We start from the raw sequence: 26423 nt of genomic DNA on the forward strand, positions 1-26423 counted from the left end.
TACGAAGAACTGCTACTATATTTTAATTGTAGGATAGATTACTCACCATATTCACAAAGAACATGTGTATTCACAACAGTAAAGATAAAGAAATTGATTAATCAGACTAAGGCTTATTAGAGTAGAGTAAATTCCTTTCCCATTCACCAAAAACTGTCTACACATGATTGTAAAGCTGCAATACACTGAGTAAATAAAAAATAGAAATATACATAATTTGAGTTAACTAGAAAATATAACTGAGAAACCATGTGACACAATAAATGACCATAACAGTATATTTCTGGAAAATGACTATTTATGATATACTGGAAAGGCAGTTGAAAGAAAGGATCTAGATGCTTTAAAAGATGCCCTCAATTTTTAAATAAGCAGATTGTTTTAAATTATAATAAAAGCCGAAGGCTTGGGTTCTATGGGATCATGAGCCCATATATCAAATGCTAAAATAGTTTTCCTACAGTTACCTCTACTTTTCTCTTTGCCATTATCATCTTTTTCATAGCTTGTTTTTTCATTACTTGTCTTTGCACAGTTTGTCTTTTCAAGGAAGCTGAGAACACAGTAAAATGTCCTTCCTTCATAATTTGTTTGAAAATCATGAAAGTTGATGGATGTCAAGCGCTGCTGAAGTATTTTTTTCTGCTTGATAAGCCTAAAAATTGCACATGCTAGGAACAGCGGGTTCAACTGATGTCAAAAGCTTTGATTGCAGTTTAATTTAAAAATGAATGGTTTAAGGTCCCTGTTTCAAAGGCAAGACAGGTGTTTTTAAAGGTTTACAATGAATGTTATTCTTATTATGGATCTATAATAAAAATACTTCAACAGGAGTTTGGAGCAAACTTTCTATTCACATTGCTGCAGCTGATACTATGTCTTCCTGTCTTCCTATGGTTGGACATAATCTTTGAATAAATAAAATAGCAAGCAACTAAATAAGCCTCATAAGCCGAACAAACTCCTTTTTGCAACTTTTCAATGCAAGTGTTCTGTAATTTTTTCGAACACAATTGTGCATCAGGTTCCTTATAATTATTATTAAAATGCTTATTTTTTATATTTTCCTTTAAAATTAAACTTTATGTAATTGGTGCATTTTTGGTGCATTTAGGCCATTATCAATCGAATTAAAATATTTTTATTAAAACCTTTTTTCTGTACGTGGTGCTTAAATTATATTTAAATGTCAGGGGTCATAGAAAAAAGACAAAGCACAGGATGATGGCTACGATTGGGGATGGGGCTACAGTGAGTTAGAAATAAGGGTTGAATTAAACTTGAGGGGGGGGGTTAGAAGGACACAGAGAAACTTAACAACTGTCCTACTGCCATCTACAAACACAAAGCAGTATTTCAACCTTGCAAACCACTGTGGCTATTTGTTATTTGTTATTTTTTATGTTTTGTTCTTTCCTTTGTGTCTTATAATGTAATTCCATGCATATAGAACTCTGCAGGCTGTGGTGGGCCAGTGATCTCTCTGGAGCTGTGTTTGGTGGAACAAAGTCAGGTCTGGGACAGGGAACACTGCCCCACTGTTGTGAGAATGAATTCAAGTACAGTCATCACTGGTCAGGAATGGACATAAGTTTCAGATTTTGCCAGTATTTCTGGGATACAGACCTTTAGCCTCTTAATCACAAACTCTCTTAACCCCGGTGCAGAAAGTTCATGTGTCTTGCCTTCCACAGTTATGCTTTCCAGTGCTTAAATAGGAGAGGTAAATATGCATTGCCCCAAAATTAAGGGCATACAGATGTTTGGAAAGAGTCATAGAAAATCCCATACATCATAGTTATTTTACATGAACTAATGTAATACAAAAATCATACTATTTAAAATGAATTGTCATGTCATCCACATTCCAGGACGAATCCATCTGATATGCAATGTGTCATTTGATCCAGAATCTGAATAATGTAGCAAAACTAAAGCTCAATAGTGAGGAGGCTAGATCACAGTGATGAAGCACAAAAATGTGTAACTTTTGACAGAATACAAAACTTATAATGGTACTATAATGGAGCTCACTATAATAAATATCGATTAAGTGTGTCTCCACCAAAAAAGTTCATATTTAACCCCCCCCCAATTTTAATAAGAGCAAAAGTGAGAGAGGTAAATGCTGTTTTTTACCTTCATTAATATGGAATTGAATTTAAAGGTAAATCTGACTTATCTTACAGCTTGTCCTGCTGCAGCCAGTACTTGTTGGACAATAATTGACTATATGCTTCATTTACAAACTGACAGTTATAAATCACCACTGGTGCTCTTGAGTGCTAATACGTTCTAGTATGCAGGCTTTAAATTTTCAATTATTATTTTTTTTCTAAAATTCAAAAGGTATCACACACTTGTCACGCACTGAATGCCCTCAAGAAACAAAAGAGCAACCCTGTCCTGGATATTGTAAAACTGAAGTACACTTTTTCCTGTTAAACCTAACCTTCTCCAGGCTTTCTTCAGTTTATTCTGACTTTTATTTTCTGAACTGTGCTGCTACAGTACACTTATCAAGCTACCCCACTTCATGCCCCTGGTTGGGTTTACAATAGCTTCTGTTATTGGTCGTATCTCATCTTTGCGGTTCTAATGTTCTGGTAGTTGGACTCAGGCGGACAGAAGGACACACAGGCGGACAAGTGGCAGAAGAGAAAGCAGACAAGGTCTTGCTTATGACCTGTTTCTCGCCGGTACACTTGCTGGGCAGCGGTGGTAGGGCATAGTGGTGGTAGATGGATCCTGAGAGGTTGTCCATGAGGCTGAGCTCTCCTTCCAGGGACCCCTGGATCAGCAGGGAGACTGTGTCAAACAAAGCCCACCGCTGTGGCAGCACAGGCCAGCATGCAGAAGGACAGAGGTGGAAGAGGTGAAGCAGGGAATGAGAGAGCAAAAAGGAGTGGGGTTGGGAGAGTGGATCACAGGCCAGGAGAGGAATGACAGTAAAATCAGAAGAAGTGAAGAGAGAGACAGAAGAGAGGAAAACATACTAGTAACAACAGGGAATCCTCAGACAAGTCAAAGCAGATATATCTGTAACTTTCCTTTCATACTGTAGCTCTTCAATAAATCTAATCTTTTCAGCAAAACAGCACTGACACTAAGTCACGTTTACAGCTATTGAAAAAAACCAACATATTTCTTCTTGGACAATAGACAATAGACCTTAAAACTAGGTAAAGGCAATTAATGAGGTAACTAGTTCTGCAGATTTAGTTCTAAGCAAGGATTCCAAAAGCTTTATACATTTCCTGTGGTACCATTATGTTCCAGTAGGGAGAGCCACAACACAACCTTTTCAGAGACTATATACAGTAACAAGTTATAATAACATTCACAACCTTTTAAGACAAAAAGCTCCCATAAGCTAAAACAAAGAATTAATTCATTTGTAAAAGTTCATGTTTATACATGTTAGTATAATTTAGGTTTAGAACTATCATTATAGTTAGAGGGGGAGCTGGAAATAGGTTTAAAGCTAGAGACACATTCAATAAATATAAGAATATATCGAGAAAATAAATCCAAGGACTGTATCGAGCGTATATGATAAACCATTGCATGCACACTACATATGTAGACCTTGTACACTGTATTATGTGAAAATGCATTTAAAACTGAAAACATGAACATAAACATTCTTACACAGATTGTGGGAGTTTGGAAAAAAATACTTAATTATGTTTTTGAAGCTGATACCCTGGTTTCTTTCAGGAAATGGCTGGATGTGATAACTGAAGCATTCGCTACTGAGAAAGTAAATTAGCTGGATAGCCAGAAGGACCCTCTCTTGTCTGTAATGGTTCTTCTTTTCTTTACAAATCAAAATTTATAGAGGTCCAATTTCACAATCATGCTACTGAGTGTTTCTTTAGCAAATTATCTTGCTATGGGGAGTAGTCACTACTGTTTACTATTAATATGCAATGCAGCTATTACTATTTAATGAGTAACATAGCATACTAATTTTTAAAATAACCAATATGTAATGAATATATATATATATATTCTAAATAAATTATGAATGAGGAATAAATGATAAATTTGAAAAGCACCCAAAGTGTTTGTGTGCCACAGCTATGTACAACATTTTTAAAAAATAAATATATGCATATCATAGAACTGGATATCACCAGTAGAAAACATCATTAAAGAAATCTAGATATGAATGAAGTAAAACAAAATACTAAAACAACAAAAGATCACAAAAGCCACCAACTAAGAGAAATAAATTGTGAAAAAATGATCTTCTGCTGTGACGTGTAAAATGAAGAATCTGAATCCCAAGCCAAATTTAACACAGGTTAAAAAAACCCGGGTGAAAAAAAATGTGTTTTAATCTATTTATCGACTTTCTAAACACATCTTTCAATGCTGGGTCGCAGGGGTGCCAGAGCCTATCCCGACAGGCAATGGGCGCAAGGCAGGGTACATCCCGACCAGGATGCCAGTCCATCGCAGGGCTGACACACCAACACATTCACACATCCACATCTGGGGCCGATTTTCAAAGAAGCCAGTTAACCTACCACTATAACTTTATACTGTGGGAGTCAACTGGAGCACCCGATGGAAACCCACACAAACATGGGAAGAAATACAAACTCCAAGCAGAGAGCAGCCCTGGTACTGGATTCAGCCTAGGTCTCCAGTGCTGTGAGGCAGCAATTCTAACCACTGTGCTACTGTGCTTTCCATAGTGATGAAATACCTAATAAAATAATACCTTGGAGTGAAAATTAAAGGTCTCTCTATCAGTGACAATTTCAGAAACCGATATCCAAACTATATTCTGGAGCCTTTTTGTATACTACTGCACAAATCTCAAGGCTTTGGTTAGCATAGAGAGCATGACCTTCTATAATGGAAAATGTCACAATAAAACGTGATATCCTAATGATGCCATTTAACACATTAAGAGGAAATATTATAAAGGTAGTGAATCATTCTGATTATTTTTCTCAGAAATTTATGTAAGCCGTGGTCCCCTGTCCAACCTGTTTATGTTCCTATATAGAACACTATGATTAATAGAAGAAGGCTAAATAAATTATTTATGAGATGGATAAGACAGAAGTCCGCTGAATGCAGTTTTTAACATTTGTAATGTATCAGCAGTTTATTTCACTGGTATCCTTACTCCAGACTTACTCTTACTGTACCTACTAAGTGTATCATCACTGGAGGCTTTAGGCTTTTTCCTTAAAAGTGAGAGATTACTTCACTCAGTTCTGACAGTGATATATAAACTACAAGGAACAATATACATATATATGTAAAGAGAAGCCCTTGAGAGTGACAGCTGTAGGTTTTTTCCTCTACTGAGGAGGAAAGGGACTGAGCTCAGACTTACCATGGGGGGTTCAAGGGAGAGAGGCGAGTCCACTTTGGCCTGACCTGGATCACAGGCCCCTCCTCCTGGGCTGTCAGGTCTGTCTCTGATTTCCCCAGCCACCCAAGGAAGGCCCTCCCCCAGGAGGGCGGGGCCACCGATGTTCTGCATCTCAAGTTCCAGCTCCGCCTCCATCTCCGCCTCCTCCTTGGCCTCCTTGTTGCTCTCCTCCAGGTGCTTCATGAGGACGGCGATCACCACGTTTACCAGGACAAATTGCGCCGTCAGCACGAAGGACACAAAGTAGATGGGCGACACCACGGTGTTGTAGCAGGTGCCGCTGTCCTGGCTGCAGTCCCGCAGAGTGTCCTGCACAGTCACAATACCGTTATTAATGTTTATGTGCCCTGATAAGGATTTTAAGAAATATTTTTTGCTTTATATGTGAAGATAAAAATAAAACATCTGAATCTGGCTGCTTTTCAATATTAATCAAACAATTAGTCTACAATCTGTTTATGTACTACGTACTACCTTAATCTCATACTTTAGATTGCTTCAGTAACTGTCATTATCACTCTTCAGTACAATAAAGCACTGCAAATATAAACAGTAAGGGCATTAGAAGGAGTTTGGCTAGTTTGAGGTTCTCTTTAGTTGTAGTTTTATTGCTGTCAGATACTGTACTTTCTACACATTACGTTGAACCCATTCATATTACAACCAAGAGCTGCTGCACAGTGTTGCATGTGTTTCAGATACAGTACTTAGCACAAAAACTGTTATAACAAGTTCACTATAATGAGATAACTTGTTTATTATTTAGCTCTTATCTACACACTATTACAAATAAGTGGAGACCACACATCGGGAGTCTCTTGGGACTTTGCTCGGAAGAGATAGAAATGTAGGGCTAACACCAGTAATTTGATAGACGCACTGAATATTTAGTGGCACATTATTCTTGGGGATGTTTGCTACGTAAAATGGCTGAAGACTATTGTTAGGGTGTGCCCCAGATATACTGACTTTCATGATGCCATTCCAGTTGTCTCCTGTGGACACACGGAAGAGAGTGAGGAACGCCATCCCAAAATTCCTGAAGGTGGCATGTCTGCCCAACCCCTCACAGGGGTGGTCTTCGTTGCACTCTGAGGGTTTAAGGAGGAGATACAGGAGAAGAATTGGGATTCGAGACGAAGAAACATCTACTGTGTATACAAAGAGAAAAGATAATGTGGTAACATATTGCAGTGAATGAGAGGGAACAATTTGTATTCCAAATTATTTCTCATTCTTTGCCATCTGTGATTTTTATATAAAGGTTGAATGAAAGCTGTGATGGCCTGGATCCTGTGATTCTGTCCAGGATGTTTTCTGTCGCGCACCCAGTGCTTCCTGGGATAGGCTTCTTGACACTGTGACCTTGAATTGGATAAGTGGTGATTGACAGTGATGTGATGATGGTTGTGTGAAAGTCTATATGAATATAAATTTGCTAAATTACTCTCCTTTTATGAAGTCACAGCTGTTGGGGGGTTGGTGGCTTAATCAGCTGTGGGTCTAACCGGTGCTTAGACAGACATGTCAGACATGGCCTGTCTGACTTCTCTGTAGAGACTATGTGTCTCTCACCCAGACTGAGCAGAGACAAGAAAAATCATTTCACTTCACTAAAGAAATGTCGGTGGAGAATACTCTCCCACTCACCCGAATGAGTATAGGCTGGCTGGGCTTTGTGCTTGTGTGTCTGTCAGAGATGCAGTGTGGCTGGTTAGTTCAGAGATGACAGCCAAAGGGCTGATGAGGTCCAAGGAAAAAAACAGCGTGGTACTGTACAGTATCTGCTGTGTGAGTGAGGTCGCTTGAAGAGAGCTTGGTTGAGTGTGGGGATGGTAGCAGCGGTGCTGCAGCCTGTGAGGCAGAAGAAAGGCAGCTGGACGGGAACCCATGCTGGACAGGGGGGCTCTGAGGGAGAGGCAGGTAACTGCAGACTTTAGACAGCAGAGCCTGTTGGCTGCAGTTGCCAGCGATGTGGGAGGGCTAGACTGCACACTTCATGCCAGAGTGGTGGCCCGGCCTGGATTGCTGAGGGGATGGACAGTCATGGGCACCGGAGAGGTGTGGGCAGCATGCTGTGTGAAAATGTACATGGTGTGTGGAAACTCCCTAAATAAATCCTGGTTGTTTGGGAAGAAAACATCTTCATTTGTAGGTGCCTCTATAAACCGGGCTAAACAATCATTAACCATTTCAACCACATCAATTGTATCTTCTGTATTCCCTATTATATTGTCTCAATTTATGTAAAATGCAATATCACTTTATATTGATTTTTTCTGGAGTTTTCTTCATCCAGCACATATAGCACAAAGCATTTGGCAGTAATTCCCACCCCCTGTTCACTGTAAAGCATCATCAATTAATCATGTAACGCTTTATACAATTAGCACAGTCAGAGCTCCTCTGCTTGGCTTTGAGTTTCTACCACAACAGCATGAGGTGCTCAGTCTTAATAACTGGGATATCCTCCACATGATATTAACCTACTACATACAGTATATATGCACGTGTCATCATTTCAGCTCATACCGCAAGCTCATATATCAGTGCACAGGCTCCCTTTGGAATCTGCTTTTAATTGAAAATCTAAGTATTGGATAAAACCAAATAGGGTGTCACTAGATTGTGGAACTATTTTCTGTTGTGGTGGCTTTGTTTATTTGTTTCTTCCTTTGTGTGCACTGTAATGTTACTATAACTCTCACCCAGGTCTCCAAACAACTCGACTCCCAGAGCAGCAAAGATGAAAAACAGCAGCATGAAGAGAAGACCCAGGTTCCCCACCTAAACAGAGAGAGACTGAATTAGAAAAAACATCCTGCCCACAACAGGGACTCTTGGGGGCTCTTTCACACAGCTATATTACTCAGCCAGATAATTTTAGCAAATACAGTATGTTGACAAAAGCAAGATGTGACAGCAAAGTATGTTTCACAAAGCAAGATTGAATTAATCTAAGTAACTATAGCAACATACTGTACGTTCTATTCCTAACTTTGCTGTGAGCAGGTTATTGTTTAAGCTTTGCTTGTCTTTGTGGTTAAGAGCTCGACATACAGACCAATCAGTCCCCTGCAAAAAATTCTGTCACATTTCTTCAGGAATCCGTCTGACATTAGAGCTTTGCAGAGCGAACGCAAGTTTACAGATCACCAAAATACAATTCACTTACAGTATAATGTTTATGTGAAAGATACCTCTTCAGCAGACAGGGTATACTTTAAATTCACAATCTCTTAAATGGGAACTGCAATCTCAATTTCTCAGATCGGTTATTTAATCACGGTCACAAAATAAATTAATTGATGGTATTGTCAAATTTGACGAATTCTAAATTAAGCACAAAATCATGCTTTTGTGAAAGTTTTTCTGAACTATGTGAAAGTACCGTATGGTTGCCATGTTGTCGCAAACCACTGGCCTTGCCATAAAGAGCCATAATTCATGGTCACTGGATTAAGACGTGTATAAAGGCATCAATGCTCAACCCTCCTGCCTACTGAAGTACGGTGTGAACACACAGTTAGTCAGATCATTAAGCCTGAATCGCTTCAACCAGATAAGTTAAATCAGAATTTGATTTGTGAAACCGGGGTAAACCTGAAGTCAGTTATCAGGTCAATTCAATAACCTGAATTAATTAAACCTGTCTTGTGAAACAGCCCCTCAGAAGTCCAAAGTACATTCTGGATTTTCTATAGCTATAATTATAAATATTCAGCTTTACTTTTCCTCATTGCATTTACTTGAAGATCGAGTCAATTTGCTTTTTAACAGTGTTTTAACACTTGTATAATGTTACAGGTATAACACTAATAAATGAAACATTATTATTCAGTAAACTGAAAGCAAATTTATACTTCGAATATGTCTTTTTATGCATATAAATATTTTGTCATGAACTACCATCTGCCAGATAGTTTGTACTTGTTCCCTGTTCTCAAGGACTTACTTGAGGCAGGGCCTGTATCACAGTGTCCAGCAGTGCCCGCATTCCCACTGCCATCTTGAGTAGCTTCAACACTGCAAGGAAGATAGGCACATCAACCGATTTTCAACATAGAGCAGAGGAAAAAACTTAACAGAGCTAGGTCAAGATACGCCACTGATTAATGCTGGTTATGGAACTTTACACCAACCTATACCACACAAATGTCCACAAGGAAGAATTCAAGAATTCAATTCCCAGCAGCTGCAGAACAGATGCTATGCTGCCTGAGCTATTTTTATTTTTGCAGAACATGATGGAACACAATTTTAAGGGACTGTGCCATTCCTGACACAACATCACATCCTATTCAGACAAGCTGTTCCATTTTTTACTGTCAGAAAGCCTCCAGTCTCCCTTTGATCTTATATGTTATAGAACAACATTTCTATAATATATGTTAACTCCAACAAATAGATGTTGATAAAAGGTATGAATGTAATTAAAAACTTGCTTATATTTCAACTCTAGTAAATTCTAAAATAAAGGGCTGTTTGAAGAACACCATGAAATTGAAATACAAATACAAACATTTGTTTTGTAATTAGAAATAAGGTAATGCATCCATGCTACATCAATTAACCCCTTGCAGTTTTATTTTTTAAAACTATTTGTATATCATTACCTGAATGAAAAAAAACTACTTTATCCAAAGGTGATAAAAGTCCCAATGTACTGATTCAGCAATATTCAAAATCTGTCAGGATGCTTTTTAAAGCTGTTTCCTCAAAGAAGACCACCTTGCATGTTTTGTTCCATACAGTCTCCTGCTGACAGCACAGAGACCATCCCTGTTGAGAAAAATAGGTACCCACCTCTAGCAATTCGCAGGACCCTCATGATGCGGATGATCGTGGGGTTGATGGGTAGAGAGGCGTTGACCTCAATCTCCTCCAGGGTGATCCCCATGATGGACAGTAGGACAATGGCCAGGTCTAGCTGGTTCCATCTGTGGAGACAAGCCAGTCCCTCTCTTCATGACAGTCCACATATAGCAAATGTGTGGTCTAGCATGCTTATACGAGTATTTAATCTGTTTATTTTAATATGACAATACACCCCAAACATATAGTGTATATATCTGTACTGTATGTACTGTACATAGTGTGCAAAGGAACAAGTAAAGGTTTATTCCAGGCTGAAAAGAGAAGAAAAGAAACACAATGTTTCGGCTGTGGAGCCTTCTTCAGCTGTGTGAGTTCCAGACCCATGGTGCTACTGTATCTGCTTTGTATCTTCTCTCTGTGTTTTCATGGGTTTTCTCCCACGGTCCAAAAATAAGCTTGGTACGTTGTTTGGCTTTTGGGAAAATTGGTCTTAGATATGAGTGTGTGTGTGTGTCTGGTTTTGTGTCTCCCCTGCAATGGACTGGTGTCTCCTCGCCTTGTGCCTGTTGCTAGTCGAGATAGGTTCCGGTTCTCCCACAGCCCTGAACTGGAAGAAGTGGTTAGAAAATGCATGTATGGACAATGCTTACCTGTCCTTAAAAAAACGCCGGAAGCCAAAGGCTACCAGCTTAAAAACAGACTCCAGGACGAAGATTATAGTGAAGATGTAGTTACAGATTTTCAGAGCTTCATCTAGCACCTGGTGAGAAAGAAGTCATTGGTTGATTATAGACCAGAGATCTTTTAGGTATTTTATCACACAGAAATTACATACTATATCAAGAGATTTAATTTTTTGGTGTAAAAAAATAAAATATCAGTATATATTAAATCTGATCTAGTATATTATTTACATCATATATCAGCACATAGCAGAGCACTGAAAATCTCAGCTCCACTCCAGCACCATATCAATCTCCATACAGTCCTACAGCTCACTGTCATGTTTATGTTCACTAGGAGACTCTAACAGCTGATTTTCTATTCAAATGCAAAGTAATTGCGTACTGAATCACAATGGTTTAGCAATGGATGAAGGGTAACCATCATACATAAAAATCACCTTCCTTGGGAATCTGAGTTTATTCATGTCAGTTGATCTTATGTGCATGTTTCCTGAACAGGGGGAAACCGTGGGTGACAGAGGGGAGTTCCACAACTCCAAAAACTGCCTGAGGTACTCAGCTTGCTCTCCAAAAAAATGAGACAAAATAATAATTCATTTCCTCAGAACTCTAAACTAAGGAAGGAGGTCAGCTTGACTTTAGTGTGACCATCTGATGCCTCCCCGATTAGAATTCTGTCTTAATTAATATAATATAATTTGGATTTCAAATCCCAGAGTTTTGTAGTGAATAAATATCAGTTTTCTACTGATTGTTACAGGCTGGTCAAGAAAAAGTCAGCATCATGGGGTTTGCTTTGTCTCAGCACAGCAGGATCCTTTATTCTTTCAAAAGAAAAATAAGTCTGGTAGCATTCGCCCAGTGCATGAAACAGAAACAACAAGAGGTTTCTTCAGCTGCTAATTGTCCTTTCCCAGCTAGTTGAGCTCGTCTCACTCTCAGTGGGTGGGGCTTTCGGCTCAGTCTCTCACGGTCTGGTCATCTGCCCTCACAGTTTCAGACCTTCGGCTTAGTCATCAGTTCTTCAGTACTTGGAGAGTTCCTTGGTGTTTCTTTCTTGCCCTGTTGCCCATTACCCTAGTTGCTAGCTGCTAACAGGGAGCACACATTTAAATAGAGGATCACAACTGTCAGGTATCAGGAGCTAAAGGACTGACAGCTGTCTCCTGAAATGGCACTCAAGTTGATAGCCTGTCACACTGGTCTTTTATGTTGGCCAGCCTTTGATGGTGCACATTTCAACTAGGGGGTATGTTGCCATCCTGGGATCTGGCAGAAGGGGATAAGGATAGGTATCTGGGATTTGTTTGTCATCTGATTAGATTTTCTTCCTGGAAGTCAGCTAGATGCACACTATAAACTCTTGAGTAGATATTATCTAACATTTGTTAATGTTTCAAACAAGGCAAACAAGTCTTCGTTAGGGACAAATCTTTTGTTTTTCAAAGAGTCCTGGACATTGAAGATGGGAAATTACTGACAGTTGCAGAATAGAGTGTGTGTCCAGCTGACTCCACGCTTTATTGCTTTCAACCTGAACAAGTGAGCGTTATTTTATTTTTTTGTGTGCATTTTTTGCATTGTAGATGAATACTGCCTTCTCTTTATGTGGGTAGGTTATTAAACAATAAATAAAATCAAATTAAATTTGAATGCTTATACTGAACAGTTAATGCGTGAAATAAGCCAAATATCAGCAAAAAACGACAGCAATTACAGCTGTGGATAAGTCAAAGCCAACTTTGCATATTGGGATGTTGCACTTCATTGATTGGCAGCAAATCTGGTTCATTGCCCTGGTGTCATTGCTACTTTGATCCTCAGGATTTAGTTTGAGCTTTGCTTCTCAGTCGATCACAACTGTGCTATCAAGACGAGTCCCTACATGTGACATGCACCACCCTAAACAATCTGGGTTCCAGGACCTGAGCACATTAAACCACCTGATGGCTCAAAGACGTGCTGCAACAGAATCTTTATTGACTTAAGCCTGTCATGGATCCAAACAAAGACTTTCTGTTCTGAAACCCAACCAACAGCTACCACTGTGAATCCCTTTATATATGAAACAGAATTAATTACCCACCTTCTGAGAACGTGACACTTAACCCCTTCACCAATTCTCCTATTCTAATTACGAAATTCACCTCAAGTGTCTATTAAAATTTATTAACAGCCTCTTGGGGCAAGTCAGCTGAAATTTCCTTTTTTCCTGATTTATAGGAATTTATAGGAGAATTCCATAGAAACAAAATAAAGTTCTATCACATTCAATGATGTGCTACACTAATACGCTACTCACATTTGGGACCTGTTTGTTTTCTTCCATTTCATCACTTATTTCGTTTACAATTTTGAATAAATCTGCACACACTTCATCTTACACTCAAATATAAAACACTCTAATTGAGACTGACAGGAGGTCCCTTATATACTGTAACTCAGGGTAAGGGATCAGAAAGTTGTGATTTATGATTCAACAACTTGTGTGCCTTTCACTTGTAACTTTTCAAATACAGCACAGTACCCTGATGTACAAATACCATAATTTTAAATATTTTTTTACTCTAATCTTTCACACTCTTTTCTTGACTTACCTATCATTTAAACAAAACATGATTTTCGAGTAATTCAAGCAACATTTAAACACATAATCAAACACTTGCTTATACCATCTTACTCTGAGAAGTGGTGAGATGTATTTGATTGTTTATGCTATGGTTCTTTTTATTATTTCATGTTCAGCACCCGCACTATCTTTTACACTAAGCTTGGAATGGATGCAAAGATAAAATATGAAAGAAGTCATTATCACTCACTTTCACCAACAGTCACATAAAACAAAGCTTTATGCATGATGTACTGTAGTTTTTTGTTTTGTCATGTCCTCAAATTGATATAATTGATATGCGGGGTTCCCAATATCATGCTGACATAAGGTCAGGAAAATTAACTTTGAAGCAAGATATACAGGCACCCCGTACATTATGACTTAGAGAGTGAAAATAGAATACAAAGATACTACATAAATTTATATTGTACACTGTTGTAGGGTAAAAGGAGTTTCACTGTCACAAAGGGCATTAATGAATAATTTATTGCCTAGTCCAGTCATTAAATCATGATTTTAAGAATTAATATTACACAACTATCCTTGTGTTATATTAATTGGGCCCCATTGAGTGTAATTACAAGTCAACTACGATGCCCATACCTTGGATTGCTGATAGTGTTCCATCGCCATGGTGATGACGTTGAGGCCTATCACAATGGTTATGAAGAGATCCAGGTAGTGACTGGTACACATCTTGTGGATAAGCAGGCGTGTAGGGGAGTAATCAGAATAGTAGGGCTTACACTGCGCTTCTATAAAGGAAGGAGTAGGTGAAGGACAGGATGAGACACAAGACACTCAGCAGACACCTTACAGACAGGGCTGTATTATCAAACGCTATTATTAGAGCAAACAAAGAAACAAAAATCTGAGCACCAGTCCCCACTGATGTGAAAAAGTGATTAGGCCAATTAATAAATGTATTTGATAGAAATGGGATTTGGAATTAGGATTCAAAGGAAACTATTTAATGATAGAGCTGTAAAGCACCAAATTTTTTTGACTCTTGGTTTTCAAATGGATATGTGCTAAAACCAAACTTGTAGAATTTCAAGTGACAAATGTGAAATAAAATAGATTTTAATAGTCAGATAACTGTTACTTAGACAGATTGGGTTATTACATTGTGACAGAAAGGGTGGTCTTGTGGTTTGGTGTTGAAGAATTTAACTTGACACAACTGAATGACTCAGTTTTCAATTGATATTAAAAACACAGTTTTGGAATTGAATACAATTTAAAAATGTTTCACCTTAGCAGAAAAAAAATCTAATTCTGTTTGTCAAAGAAAGGGTGAAAATAAGAGCAGGATATTGGCCTAATTTTAAACACCAGAGAGAACAAGTGCTTCTTTTTTACCTTTAGTTTTAAGAATTGCTGTTATTATTACTGTATCTCCATCTTCTTTACTAGGGCAGAACTGAGCTTGTTAGCATTACTAGCAGTAGACACACTTTTATTTCTTCTATGCAGAAAGTGAAATACAGACAAGCTGTCATTATGTGTGGGGGCTGCTGGATTATAACAACACAGGCTGTGCTCAGCCAATCTGTGTGCTCATTCGATACTGGTTCCTGGTGAAGAAACCCCTTCAGCCCTACAACTTTCTTTCACTGTCTTGCCAAATGCAAAAGAACTCAGAGAGTAGTGAATGACTTTTAATAGGGCCTGCATGTGCAGAATTTACATAAGGCAGCTACTGCCTGAATATTTACAATGCTTTGCATTGCAGGAAGAATGTACTGTATGTACATGCAGAGACAAGATACGTTTTAAAATAAAAGGTTCATTGAGGACGGTACCTCACCCATGCTCCAGTAAATGCCCTGCTGTATAAATGGAGGTCTAGGTTGCAATGCAAATAAGAAATTGTTCTTAATTGATATACCTGGGAAATGAACAAATTAATATGGAGGTTACAGGTATTTACCAATTAAAAGATTAATTTAGTAATTTACTCAGTAATTATACTATTACAGTTAATTACAAGTATGGGTATTATGACACTGTGTAATAAAGAGATACCAGTATTATTAATGACAGAGAATTATCTGGCCATTTGTAATATCTGATTTTTGGAGCACATTAACCTTGTAACTCTGTGCAACATTTCAGACGTTTAACATAATTTTGGGGGGTATAGAGATATTATGTGCTATTGAAAGGATATCAAAATCTACTTAAATTTGTTTAAGTAGTTAAAACTACTAAATGGACTTAATGAGAATTCCAAATGTAATGTGTTGGTCTGCACAGGTTTCCAGTGGGTTTAAGGATACAGCCCCAACACTAATAACTTTATAATTTCTCTCAATAGCATTTCACATTTCTGCATCCATCATGATGTCATACAATCCTACAGTATATCCCTTTTTCCCTATGGGCTTCTTTCCTTCAGCAGCACCAGTAAAGCCAAGTATGTAATGCACAACATTTTTACTTATTTTAAACACTAAAACGTTCAGTTGTTAATTATTGTCTTACTTATATAAAAACTCTTGACAGTTTGTGAAATACGATGAAATGAGATGACCTGCATACAACTGGTTTCAAACCATTTAAACAGGCAGCAGATGTATCACCTAATTTGACTAGATTGGAGATATTATTTTAGGCAATTTAGTTGTGTATTAAGACAGAAAAAACAACAGATCTGAGATGCTGTTGAATAACTGGCATTGAATGATTAGAATTGACAGACATGCACAGGAAGGAAGAGATAAGTAAGGTGGTTCATTTACATTAATAGGCAGAAATATGACGTTTTTGGCACCATTCTGGGAACCAAATTGACAGGTGACATGAAGATGACTGTGATGAATGCCCTTTAAAGTATAATTATAATTTAAAGTATCAAGTTTTAATCTTTAACAAAATGACCATAAATAAAAGAAAACTATAACATCATGATTGAACTAATTAAAAATATATAATATTCAGCCATTTTATATAATCAAATTCAGATACTTATCTGTCCATTTTCAGTCTGCTTACCCTGGTAAGAGTTGCAGCGATATTATAAGAACAGATATTATAAGAACAGTTACACCTTATCAGAAACACAATTAACCATCACTTACCTGGCTCATGTGTTAGCTATAGTCACTCTAGGACTTAGTTCTAGTCTCTTGAGGGTGAGCAGTAAATAATTAGTAAAGATCATTGGGATTAAAAAGAGATTTCCAGGTACTTTTGTGCTAGTGAAAGCATTGCAAAGCATGTTATTATTGATTTTCAAATGTGCTTCTGTGTCATGAATTGTGTTGATTTCTGAAAGGTGACTCTTTACAAGGTGCTGCTGAATCCTGTCATCTTTGACAACTTTTCTTGGCACTGGTTACACATCAAAATACAGTGAAAAGAGGCCCAGAGGGAAAAATAACATACAGACACCTGAGAATATTGCAATTAAAGCAAGACCAAGGATGTGGCTGGGGCTGAAACCTGTTTCTCTATAGCAATATTCTCTATAAATCTTGCAGTTCTTAAGAGTAGAACCACTGAAACAGCTAATAATATTTTTCAATACTGATATGAACTAATGTGAACTGTCTAAAAGTAATTCAAGTACTGCTTTCATTCTGTTTGTCACCTGTTTCACACTAACTGCTGACTTATTGTGCCGTTGTTATACATAAATATTGTTTTTAAGAATTCTAGAGGAAATGTGACCTTTATCATTTTACCTCTAATGATGCCAATGGCATACAGCCAATTCAAACAAATTGACAATGGGCTTTTCAGCATGTCTGTGCAAATTAAACATGTAAAGATTTCTGTACCATAGCTATAATTTTGGATTTCATTCCAAATCAAGTGAGTTTGTTTTGTTCCATACAGGAGTGGCACAACTGTGAATTTAGCATGGTAAACCCTTAAAGAAAAGATCTTGCTGCTAAGTGCAATATTCTTCAGGCCTTAAAACTGTAGTATCCAATCCTGGTTCAGGTGGTCCAGTGTGTTTGCAGGATTTCGAAGTCTCTTTCAAGCACCAGAAAGTGAGTACTGTACGTGGAAAAGAGTATTAACTTGGTCAAGTTAAGCCAGTGATAAACTGATCTGGGTCATTGAGAGCTGAGATGGAATGAAAGCTTGTTGACCAGGACCAGGAATGGGCACTCTACCTTCTACCATTGTGAGACAGTGCAGTTTTATTCTTTAACATTTTCTAAAAGCTCATCTTGCATGCTGGTCATGCTGTTATCAGAAAGCTAAGACCTGCAGTTATGCTTTATCTGCATGCAGTAAGGCAATAGGACATTCTGATTCACACCCACTCTTTATCAAAGGGGCATGGACTTTCAAAACCTACCACCTTACAACAACCAAAAAAGAGAGAAATCCAATTGTTTAAATTAACCAGTACTGTATATAAAAACATCACTTCTCACAACATCAAAACTGTTTTGAGATAAAAAATCAATGCAGGAAACGCCCTTTTAAGTCCAACGCCCCTTTAAAATAAAAAGAGAGAAGTTGATAGTTTATTAGCATCAATAACATACAACTCATCATCAGTTGGGAAATACAGACATAATCCATTGTCAAAACTACACAAGAGGACACAAAACATATACAGTAGACATTTAGATAAATGTTAAATAGTGAAACCAGAATTTAGAATTGTACAGAGCCCTGAAGCACCATGCTGCAAGACAATGAGGTAGTTCAGACTACTCTGATTGTTTTAATCTGATCATTATTTATCTGCCACGTGATACAAGATGATCAATTTGCACCCATTGTGCATAGGTTTTAGTTTTTCTTAACCCTGGAATTGACATGGTGTTTGATGTCACTTCTAAATCTGGATTGAATTGGTAACAGTAGACAATATAGAGCTATAAAAGTTATTTAAACTGTAGAAAAAATAAATTGGAAGAAATGAACACCACCATTATTCATACTAGTGCTATACTGTTCTTATTAGGATCAACTGACTTTGTGAACCCTCTCCAGTGTTATGACCTGTCACCTGTTTTAGATTTCCCCTGGCGCTATGCCATCCAGTTCTGAACCTTGAACATTACAGAGTGGATGGGGAAAGGAGGCCCTTATTGCTTTATTCATTTTGTGTTTTTGTCTGAACAACTGAAAGACTAATTAGGATGCTGTGATATACCACAAGACATGGAAGCCCTAATCCGTCTACAAGATTTCCTCTCAAGCTTCCAAATGGATGTCCAGTGGGGGTACAAGAATCAATAAAGCGAGTTTAGTGTTTCTTGGGAATTGCAAATTTTTACAGCAGACTTTACTTCAGTCTGGTAGTGACCCCATCACAGCATTATAGCCCTCATCAAAAAGGGTCCTGGGAAGATGGAATCTGGAGGAACAGAGGGCCTTTTCTGGGCTGAAATGCTTCACTAAAGCTCCTCTGCTAAGGTATCCACAGCCCTCTTTACTCTTTGAGCTCAAGGTGGATGCATCCGATTGGGAATGTGAGGGCCATCCAATATCAGCGGTTGGGTCCATCATGCACTCTTCACCCATACTCCAGCTTCTCCAGCAGCTAAATCCAGCAGCTTACCACTCACATATAGCAACCCACTGAAGCTAAACAGGTTTGAGCCTGGCAAGTATATGGAATCGAGACCTCCAGGGAAAGCTAAGGTTGCTGCTGGAAGTGGTGTTAATTGAACAAGTGGAGAGTGGTCCACACCCTGCGCTCTGTGTGGTCTGTGTGGGTGCAGTTCTACTGCCCCAGTATAGAGACAGAGACACAACTCTGTAAAAAGGTGCCATCCTTTTTAAATCCTTGTAAAATCAAGGTCCTGACTCTCCGTGGTCGTTGCAAATCCCAGGGTGTTTCTTGAAAAGAGTATGGGTGTTACCCTGGCGTCCTGGCCTAATTTCTTCATTGGCCTTTATCCATCATGGGTCCTAATAATCCCCACTTAAGAATTTGCTTCATTACTATTTTCTCCTTCCTACTAATAGCTGATGTGTGGTGAGTGAGTGTACTGGTGTTTTTTGGCTGCCGTTACATCATCCAGGTGGGTGCGACACATTGATGAATGGGGTGAGAATGGTGGGAGTCCCAATTATTTGTAAAGCACTTTAAATGGAGTGGCCATAAAAATGCTATTTAAGTATAAACAATTATAATTGTTCTCCAAAATACTCTCACGGGCAGAGAGGAACTATGATGTAGTCAATCTTGGCAGTGAAACTGGCCTTGGAAGAATGGAGGCATTTCTTGGAAAGTGCACTTCACTCTTTCCTGGTGTCCACAGTTCACAATAACTTGGCTTACATAGGCAAGGCCCAGCACGTGAACCATAGATAGGCAATTTATTCTCATCTCATACAGGCCCGTGTCAAAGAATGGCAAAGCCAGGAGAGCTCGAATCCATCATCCCGCCTGCTTGCTTATCAGAGTAACTCTCCTGTTGGAAGCAGAGGCAGTGAAGATGGCATCTTCAGACACTCCTCTTGACAATATATTTGTCCTTCCAGGTAGGTCGTCCATGTAAATGGACATTGGAACTCATCCGGTGTTACTTCTGATGGCCCAAGATGCGGGGTGACGTTATCTTCTTTGTTGCAATCTGTTCTACCTGGAATCAAAAGTAGCCATCCTCACCTCCTACAGGCCATTTGCAGCATCTCTCAACTTCTCAATGCCTGTGCTGCTATAAATTTGTCAATTTTCACAGGGGTCTCCTATGTTTTTGGGGTTGTTTAATGTTCCTGGTGACCACTTCTCAAAAGCTGCAAAATTTTATCCTTTTCCATCCACTCCCCAGATGGTGGATGTCTTCACGAAGGAAGTGTTCAGACTCCACAGCTTTCCATCTCAAAATACTTTCGACCAAGAGCCTCAATTCATCTCCAGGTTCAAGTGAGCATTTTGCGGATGACTGGGGATCAAAGTTAACCACTCCTCTCATCCAGAAAGTAATGGGCAGATGGAAAGTTTTAACCTCGAGACAGGACCTGGAGACATACAGTACATTCTTGGCTATGTCTTTACCTTTCATGAAGACTGAGCTGAACTGCTGCCTTGGATGGAGCTTTTGAGGAACATCTTGATCAACTCATCCACCGGAACATTTCCCTTTGAACGTGTGTATGACTACAAACCACATCCCTGCTGTGAAGTGGTAGCCTTTAGGATTCTGTTTTCAATGGAGGGATGTTTAAAGTCTAGCCCACTTAGAATCTGGAGAATGTGGACAGTATGACAGATAGTAGTCCGAGTAGGAGTGGAGCAAAGGGTTTCTACCTGTAGGATGTACATTAGTAAAGTAGGGTGTGGACTAAGCAGAGGATCTGTAGCATTCTTGTCTGGTAAAAAGACTGACAGGACAACCAGCCTGTTTAAAGACTGAGGTGTGAAAAGTTTAGCTAAAATGGCTATATTAGAAGGTCCACAGTCCTGCAACTGACTTACTGCCTGAGTTTCAAAATGTCTTTATCAGTATACAGTTGTGATAACCAATGAAAAGGATTATACGTCAGTGTAACCCTATGGTTTATATGGTTGCTTTATTAGGTCAAGCAGAACTGAAGGGAGATGCCAAGAGCTGATGTGATGTGTGTGGGTAGGAGTCAGGTGGTTACATGATGTCAGGTGGAAAGCCTGTAGGATTCAAATTAAGTTCCATTTGGCAGTTAATTAATATTTAAATAATAATGATATTACACAAGACATCCAATCAGAAGTAATATTAATACACATAGGTTCAAAGCAGATTAAAAGGGTCAAACCTCCTTACGTATGTAACCTTTGTCACATTTTCATTTCTATGTTCTTTTGTAAAAAGAGTTATTATGACTTTATTCACCTGTTTCTGAAATGCATTATTGTATGTATCTTTATTTTCTTATCAAACAGGGTGTTTGTATTCAAGTGAAGATTCACATGTACAGTGTATTACAATGTATATGTATAAATCATCACTTTATTTATAGATTTATACTGTATTTCAAAGATCTTATGACTTTGACTGTGAAATAAGCCTATTATTGTCATGTCAGTTTTCACTGCAGTTTATTATAGAAACTGAAAGACAATACAATTGACTGAAATTACTTTAATAGAAAAATATGATTTTTTTGCCAAATAATACCAAAGAAACACCACCCAGCTGAAATACAAATAAACCCTAAATACATTGTGTCATACAAGACACCATTACTAGATGGAAATGTTAAAGTACTGTATTACAGAATTTCTGCTGGAATTCCAAGTGATAGAAAAATAAAATACTAAATCATTAAGCACACAAGTGCTTTGGCAGATTTGAGATTTGAGATACCTCATTATTTTACAGTCTGTGGGCTTCAAGGTTTGTATCTTTGCTGGTGAGTTCACTTAGAGAGCAATCAGGAACAAGGTGGGTTTAGCTGAGCTGCTGTGATGTGCATGTACTGCCTGTAGTCTAACTGAAGGTTTGCTGGAGGTGCTTGCTGTGAGAGGTTTATCTACAGTAAGTACTGCTCTGAAGGAAAAGATTGAAGACATGTGACGGAGCTAAGATGGTGGCAATGTCTGTGGAGAAAAGGGGAGGTGTCGTAAAACCAGCAGCAGTCTGTTACATGAATAACTTTGCTCATTGTCACAAGTGATTCTGGTATGTGAAATGCTATGTAAAAACACGTTTTCCCTAAACTAAGGAAATCTACGATGCTGTGCTTCTTCTTGGGTCAGAAGCTCTTTCTGCAGCTGGTTTTAGACAGGCTCCAACCTGCTGAGCATGACCTAGGCACACTGGAGTCAGTGCATGCTGGAGTGAATTTTTATTCTTATTGTTTTATGCATCAGAGAAAAAAAATATACATACACTCAGGAGTTATAAACCTTTAAAATGGTTGTGGACAGTAAGGTAATTTAATATTTAAAAACCTGTCAATGAAAGCTTTAAAATGTGAACCCCAAAACAGAACTAATATAGCCTCACTGTCGTTAGTCTTCCATTCATTACATTCTTAGGACAGCTGTGGAGAATCAAGTCTCAGGGATAATAAGAGAGAAACTGTGTGTGGACAAACAACGCAGAAGGTATGCATACATCAAATAACACCAGGAAGGGGAAAACACTTCAAAAAATGGATCAAAGATTTGGGTATGGATGCAAATATTTTGGTTAAGCCATTTTTTCCGCACAAAACCTGATAGAATACAGGGAATTTAACAGCATTTTCTACTACTTTATAAAGTATTTGGTTAGGATTAATGTTTGAAGTTGAAGGTTACCTCATAACTTTCCTTACTGCTGCTGAATGGAAGATTTCAAGTCAGTGACACATCATCCCGCCACATCCTCTGACAGGATGAGGTGGATCGATCATTACACTGTAGACTCTGTGTGCAGTCTAGAAGAATGACCACCATAGGATAGTGGTCCTCACTTAAATTTTTGTTAATTTAATAACACATAGTTTGCAAATATTCTTTACTGTTGTAGATATAGAAGAATTAAAAATAAACATTCCTCAGAATATTCAGTCATATCGGGATATGCAAAATCATTCAGAGCAGTTTGACCTTTAAGAATGGTGAATAAGAAACAACAACATTGAAGCTACAAACTTGGGGTTTGACAGCACAGCACTTTCAAAAACTTTTCTTTACATTGAAAATGTACTGTATCTGTAATCTAGCCACTCAGTTTGAAATTTCATCACAGCCAGCATACACTGAACCACAGGCAAGTGAATTAGACAAACTAATTCTGTTGGGTTTCTCAAACTCCTAGTAGTGCTCGACATCAACATGACAGGACAATACCAAACAGAGTATTGAGCTATTTGAGGAACCCAGCAGAACTGGCAAATAAAGGAGCATGAAAACCAAACAAAATGACAGTCGCACGTACACACAACAAGAACTCTCCCTCACACAGTAAACAGACCACACAGTTCTTTCTGAGTCTGACTTGAGAGAGATGGGCCATTTGGAATGGAAACTAAATGTGAACGAAAGAAACTATGAAGCTATCGGTGGGGTGGATTTGTCACAGAGCGAGGTTAATGATGGATTTTTAGAAGGAACAATTTGCTATTTTTACAGTTTGAAGTTATTGGGAGAATGTGCTCAGTCAGCCACGGGGACAGAGAGTATTCAGTACCTCCATTTCCTGAAGCCTAAGAGAATGTTTTATTTTCTGCAGTAAGAACAATGATCTTCTGTGGCTTCCCTTCCTCCACATTAAATTTCAAGACTGCTTCAAGATAGCACCTGGAAGTAATCCTTGCTTTCAACAGACACAAAGTTTGATTTAGCAAATACAAATAGCAATGCACTCTTTGGAAACTGGCATTTTTTATAAACATATTTAGCTGGTGATGCTACATAGCATTCAACTATAGATTTATGTGTCTTGAGACTTAAAGTAAAGTAGATACAATAAATAAGTAAAATATAGTAGTAAGAGCTTCTTGAGCAAACCCTCAAATCAGTCAATCTGGACAGATGTGTCCAATTTATTGTCTAGAAGAAGGAGGCTTTAACCAAGTCTCAGCTTGCTGTATCATGTAAAGAGACAAAAACCTACAATATTAATTGTGCGGATTTCCACATTCCACAACTTTGCTCTGTAAACTAGTAGTGAAAGTGGCTAATAATTTAGAAAATTGATCATAATTGCACTGAAAGACTTGTCTTTTGCCCTCCAAGTTTCACAGCAGGTTGGCATGTCTCTTAGTCCAGAGATACAGAGCTACAGTATCTGTTTGTTGCATCCTTTCAGGATACCATTCTAACGAAAAAGCCGTAACCCTGCAGTTCTAATTAACCAAACTTTTACATTTTCCTGTTCTGAAAGTCGGTGTGAAATCCAATTGTAAGAATATCTCAAAATCACAAGAACGGCTATACACATAAATGAAATCCAAAAAGGCATTTCATAGACTGTAATTATATTTAGTATTTGTTTCTCAATTCCCCTTTTCATTTGTTTACTTCATAGCATGATATAGTACATTTCATACAATGTACAATAAGTAAACGGAACACCTAATAGGGGCTATGTGCTATGCACAGTCTAATTAATGGAAATCTCCATAATTTGGTATTGGTAACAGATGCGATTTCAAGTTAATGAAGCAAAATTTATGTTTAGATTAACATAATCAAAAATATTTTAAATTTCATATTTTATTTCTGTAAAATTGCAGACCATCTATTCAGTTCTGAAACACACTTTTGCAAAGTTACCTAAAGAATCCTTGCTAATAGTCTTGCTTGGTGAGTGAGAAACGTGACAGCATTTTCATTGCCAGATTAACTGGGCAGTCTTCCCCTGCCAAACTATCTTAATTGCTGTCTTTCTAGGGCCTGTAACAACTTTTTCGATGCAGAGAAAATGTACAGTACCTAGATATCCCATGATGTTTTCACAACATTCTCTTGAATTACTATGATGAAATAAAAAAGAACACCAATCTTGTTTTAACATCAACTACTTTTAAATATTTCTGTATTTGGTACTTAATACAAGGAATCAGAAAAAAAAAACAGATACATCTAAACTAGTTTAGAAGGAGGAACCGAAGAAAAGGAAAGTTGTCATGGAAGCAAAGACCAAAGGAGAGCCAAAGAAGGAAAGAAAACAAATGACCACGTAATTCAACGTTTACATCCTAAAGTAACTGCTTGGAGGATTCAGTTCTAAATACAAGTGATCACAGTTACCACATTTGCAGGTGCAATGACATACTGTAATTGGGATGACAGAAGCATGGCTAACCCAAACAGATGGAGATTATGTTATGCTAGCAAATATACACTTTTCTTGAGGATATTTTTCTTGTGTTCTTTTATTTATATCTATTCTTGTTTTTTTTATTTTAGTAGAAAGTGACATCTTATTTTATTTACTAGAGGAAAATAAATTTACTAGAGGTTTGGATTGGCTTGGTTTGGATCTGGGAGATTCCAAGAACCTGTGCAGGGAGAAGAGCCGTAGTGCCTTTCTAATCACTACTGGTCTACCGTGACATTAGGGCTGTGCTACAGACACCAAGTGCAGATTTTAATTGTAATTCAATACTGAAAATGAAATTAAGAATTTATGTGCAAACAAGTTGTTTTTATGGGAGACTTTAACTTTTCCCAGAAGGACTGATAAAGGATTGTTAGGAATGTCAGTAGAAACCAAAATAGTAAACATTGTTAATGATTCCTTTCTTTCCTAATCTGATGGAGTACCTACAAGAGTAGGTCCCATCTTCTCCTACAAACAAAGGTACGGGAACCGTGGGTGATCACAATATGATATGTTTTGATGTATATAACAAAATTGTACAGAATAAGTCCAAGTAAAAAAGTTTACATTTTCAGGAAAGCAGAATTCGACATAGTTTAAGAGAATAGAATGGGATAGATTAGAATCAGTGGATAATGGATAACAACAGCACAAAGATATTCGCCTTGAAGCACAAAATGGATTTATCCCAAGAGTGAGAGAAACAAAAGTTAAAAAAGTTGTATCCCAAATGGTTCAACAAATCAATTAGGAAAACAGAAGAGAAAAGCATTTTACAAAATGATTAAAAAAATAAACAGGATCCATTTAAAAAAGAATGCAATTAATTCCAAACATAAGCAAATTTTCAGCACTACAGCAAACAAATCTTAAAGTATGGAAGTATAATGTATCTAGGACAACAGCAGTAAATATCTAGACAATTAAAAGAAAATAGCCGTTTTGCTGAAGGGTTACTGAAGTTTTCCCAAAAGAAAATAAACAAAAACACCTCAGGTAGTTGAAGGACAAAGTTCTCAATCGTTCAGTGTAGTGTTAGCATAGAAGAACTGTTTCATATACTACAAGCATTGTACAATAATAAATCCTCAGATCTGAGTGGTATATTACCAATTGTCTTCAAGGAAACAAGCGCTGTTATTCAGAAACCACTGCCTTAACTCTTTCTACAGCTGTTCAAAGTAGTGCCCATT

General features: G+C 37.9%; 1 protein-coding gene across 16 annotated transcripts in view; it reads right to left on the minus strand.

The window, feature by feature from the left end:
* Window positions 1-26423, minus strand: part of cacna1g (calcium voltage-gated channel subunit alpha1 G) — a 349737-nt gene that overhangs the window by 11055 nt on the left and 312259 nt on the right. For 14 of the 16 annotated variants that reach the window (XM_088599330.1, XM_088599329.1, XM_088599325.1 and 11 more), the window contains 8 exons: window positions 14117-14268; window positions 10867-10976; window positions 10205-10338; window positions 9354-9424; window positions 8107-8185; window positions 6368-6489; window positions 5360-5707; window positions 2687-2830 (listed from right to left, as the gene is read on the minus strand). In XM_088599330.1, coding sequence (XP_088455456.1) covers window positions 2687-2830; window positions 5360-5707; window positions 6368-6489; window positions 8107-8185; window positions 9354-9424; window positions 10205-10338; window positions 10867-10976; window positions 14117-14268 — 1160 coding nt within the window. The remainder of the gene's footprint in view (window positions 1-2686; window positions 2831-5359; window positions 5708-6367; window positions 6490-8106; window positions 8186-9353; window positions 9425-10204; window positions 10339-10866; window positions 10977-14116; window positions 14269-26423) is intronic. The other 2 variants (XM_088599328.1, XM_088599317.1) reach the window with 1 other exon arrangement.

This window comes from Lepisosteus platostomus, chromosome 11 (genome assembly GCF_059453375.1).
Source record: "Lepisosteus platostomus isolate fLepPlt1 chromosome 11, fLepPlt1.hap1, whole genome shotgun sequence".
NCBI classification, from domain to species: Eukaryota; Metazoa; Chordata; class Actinopteri; order Semionotiformes; family Lepisosteidae; genus Lepisosteus; species Lepisosteus platostomus.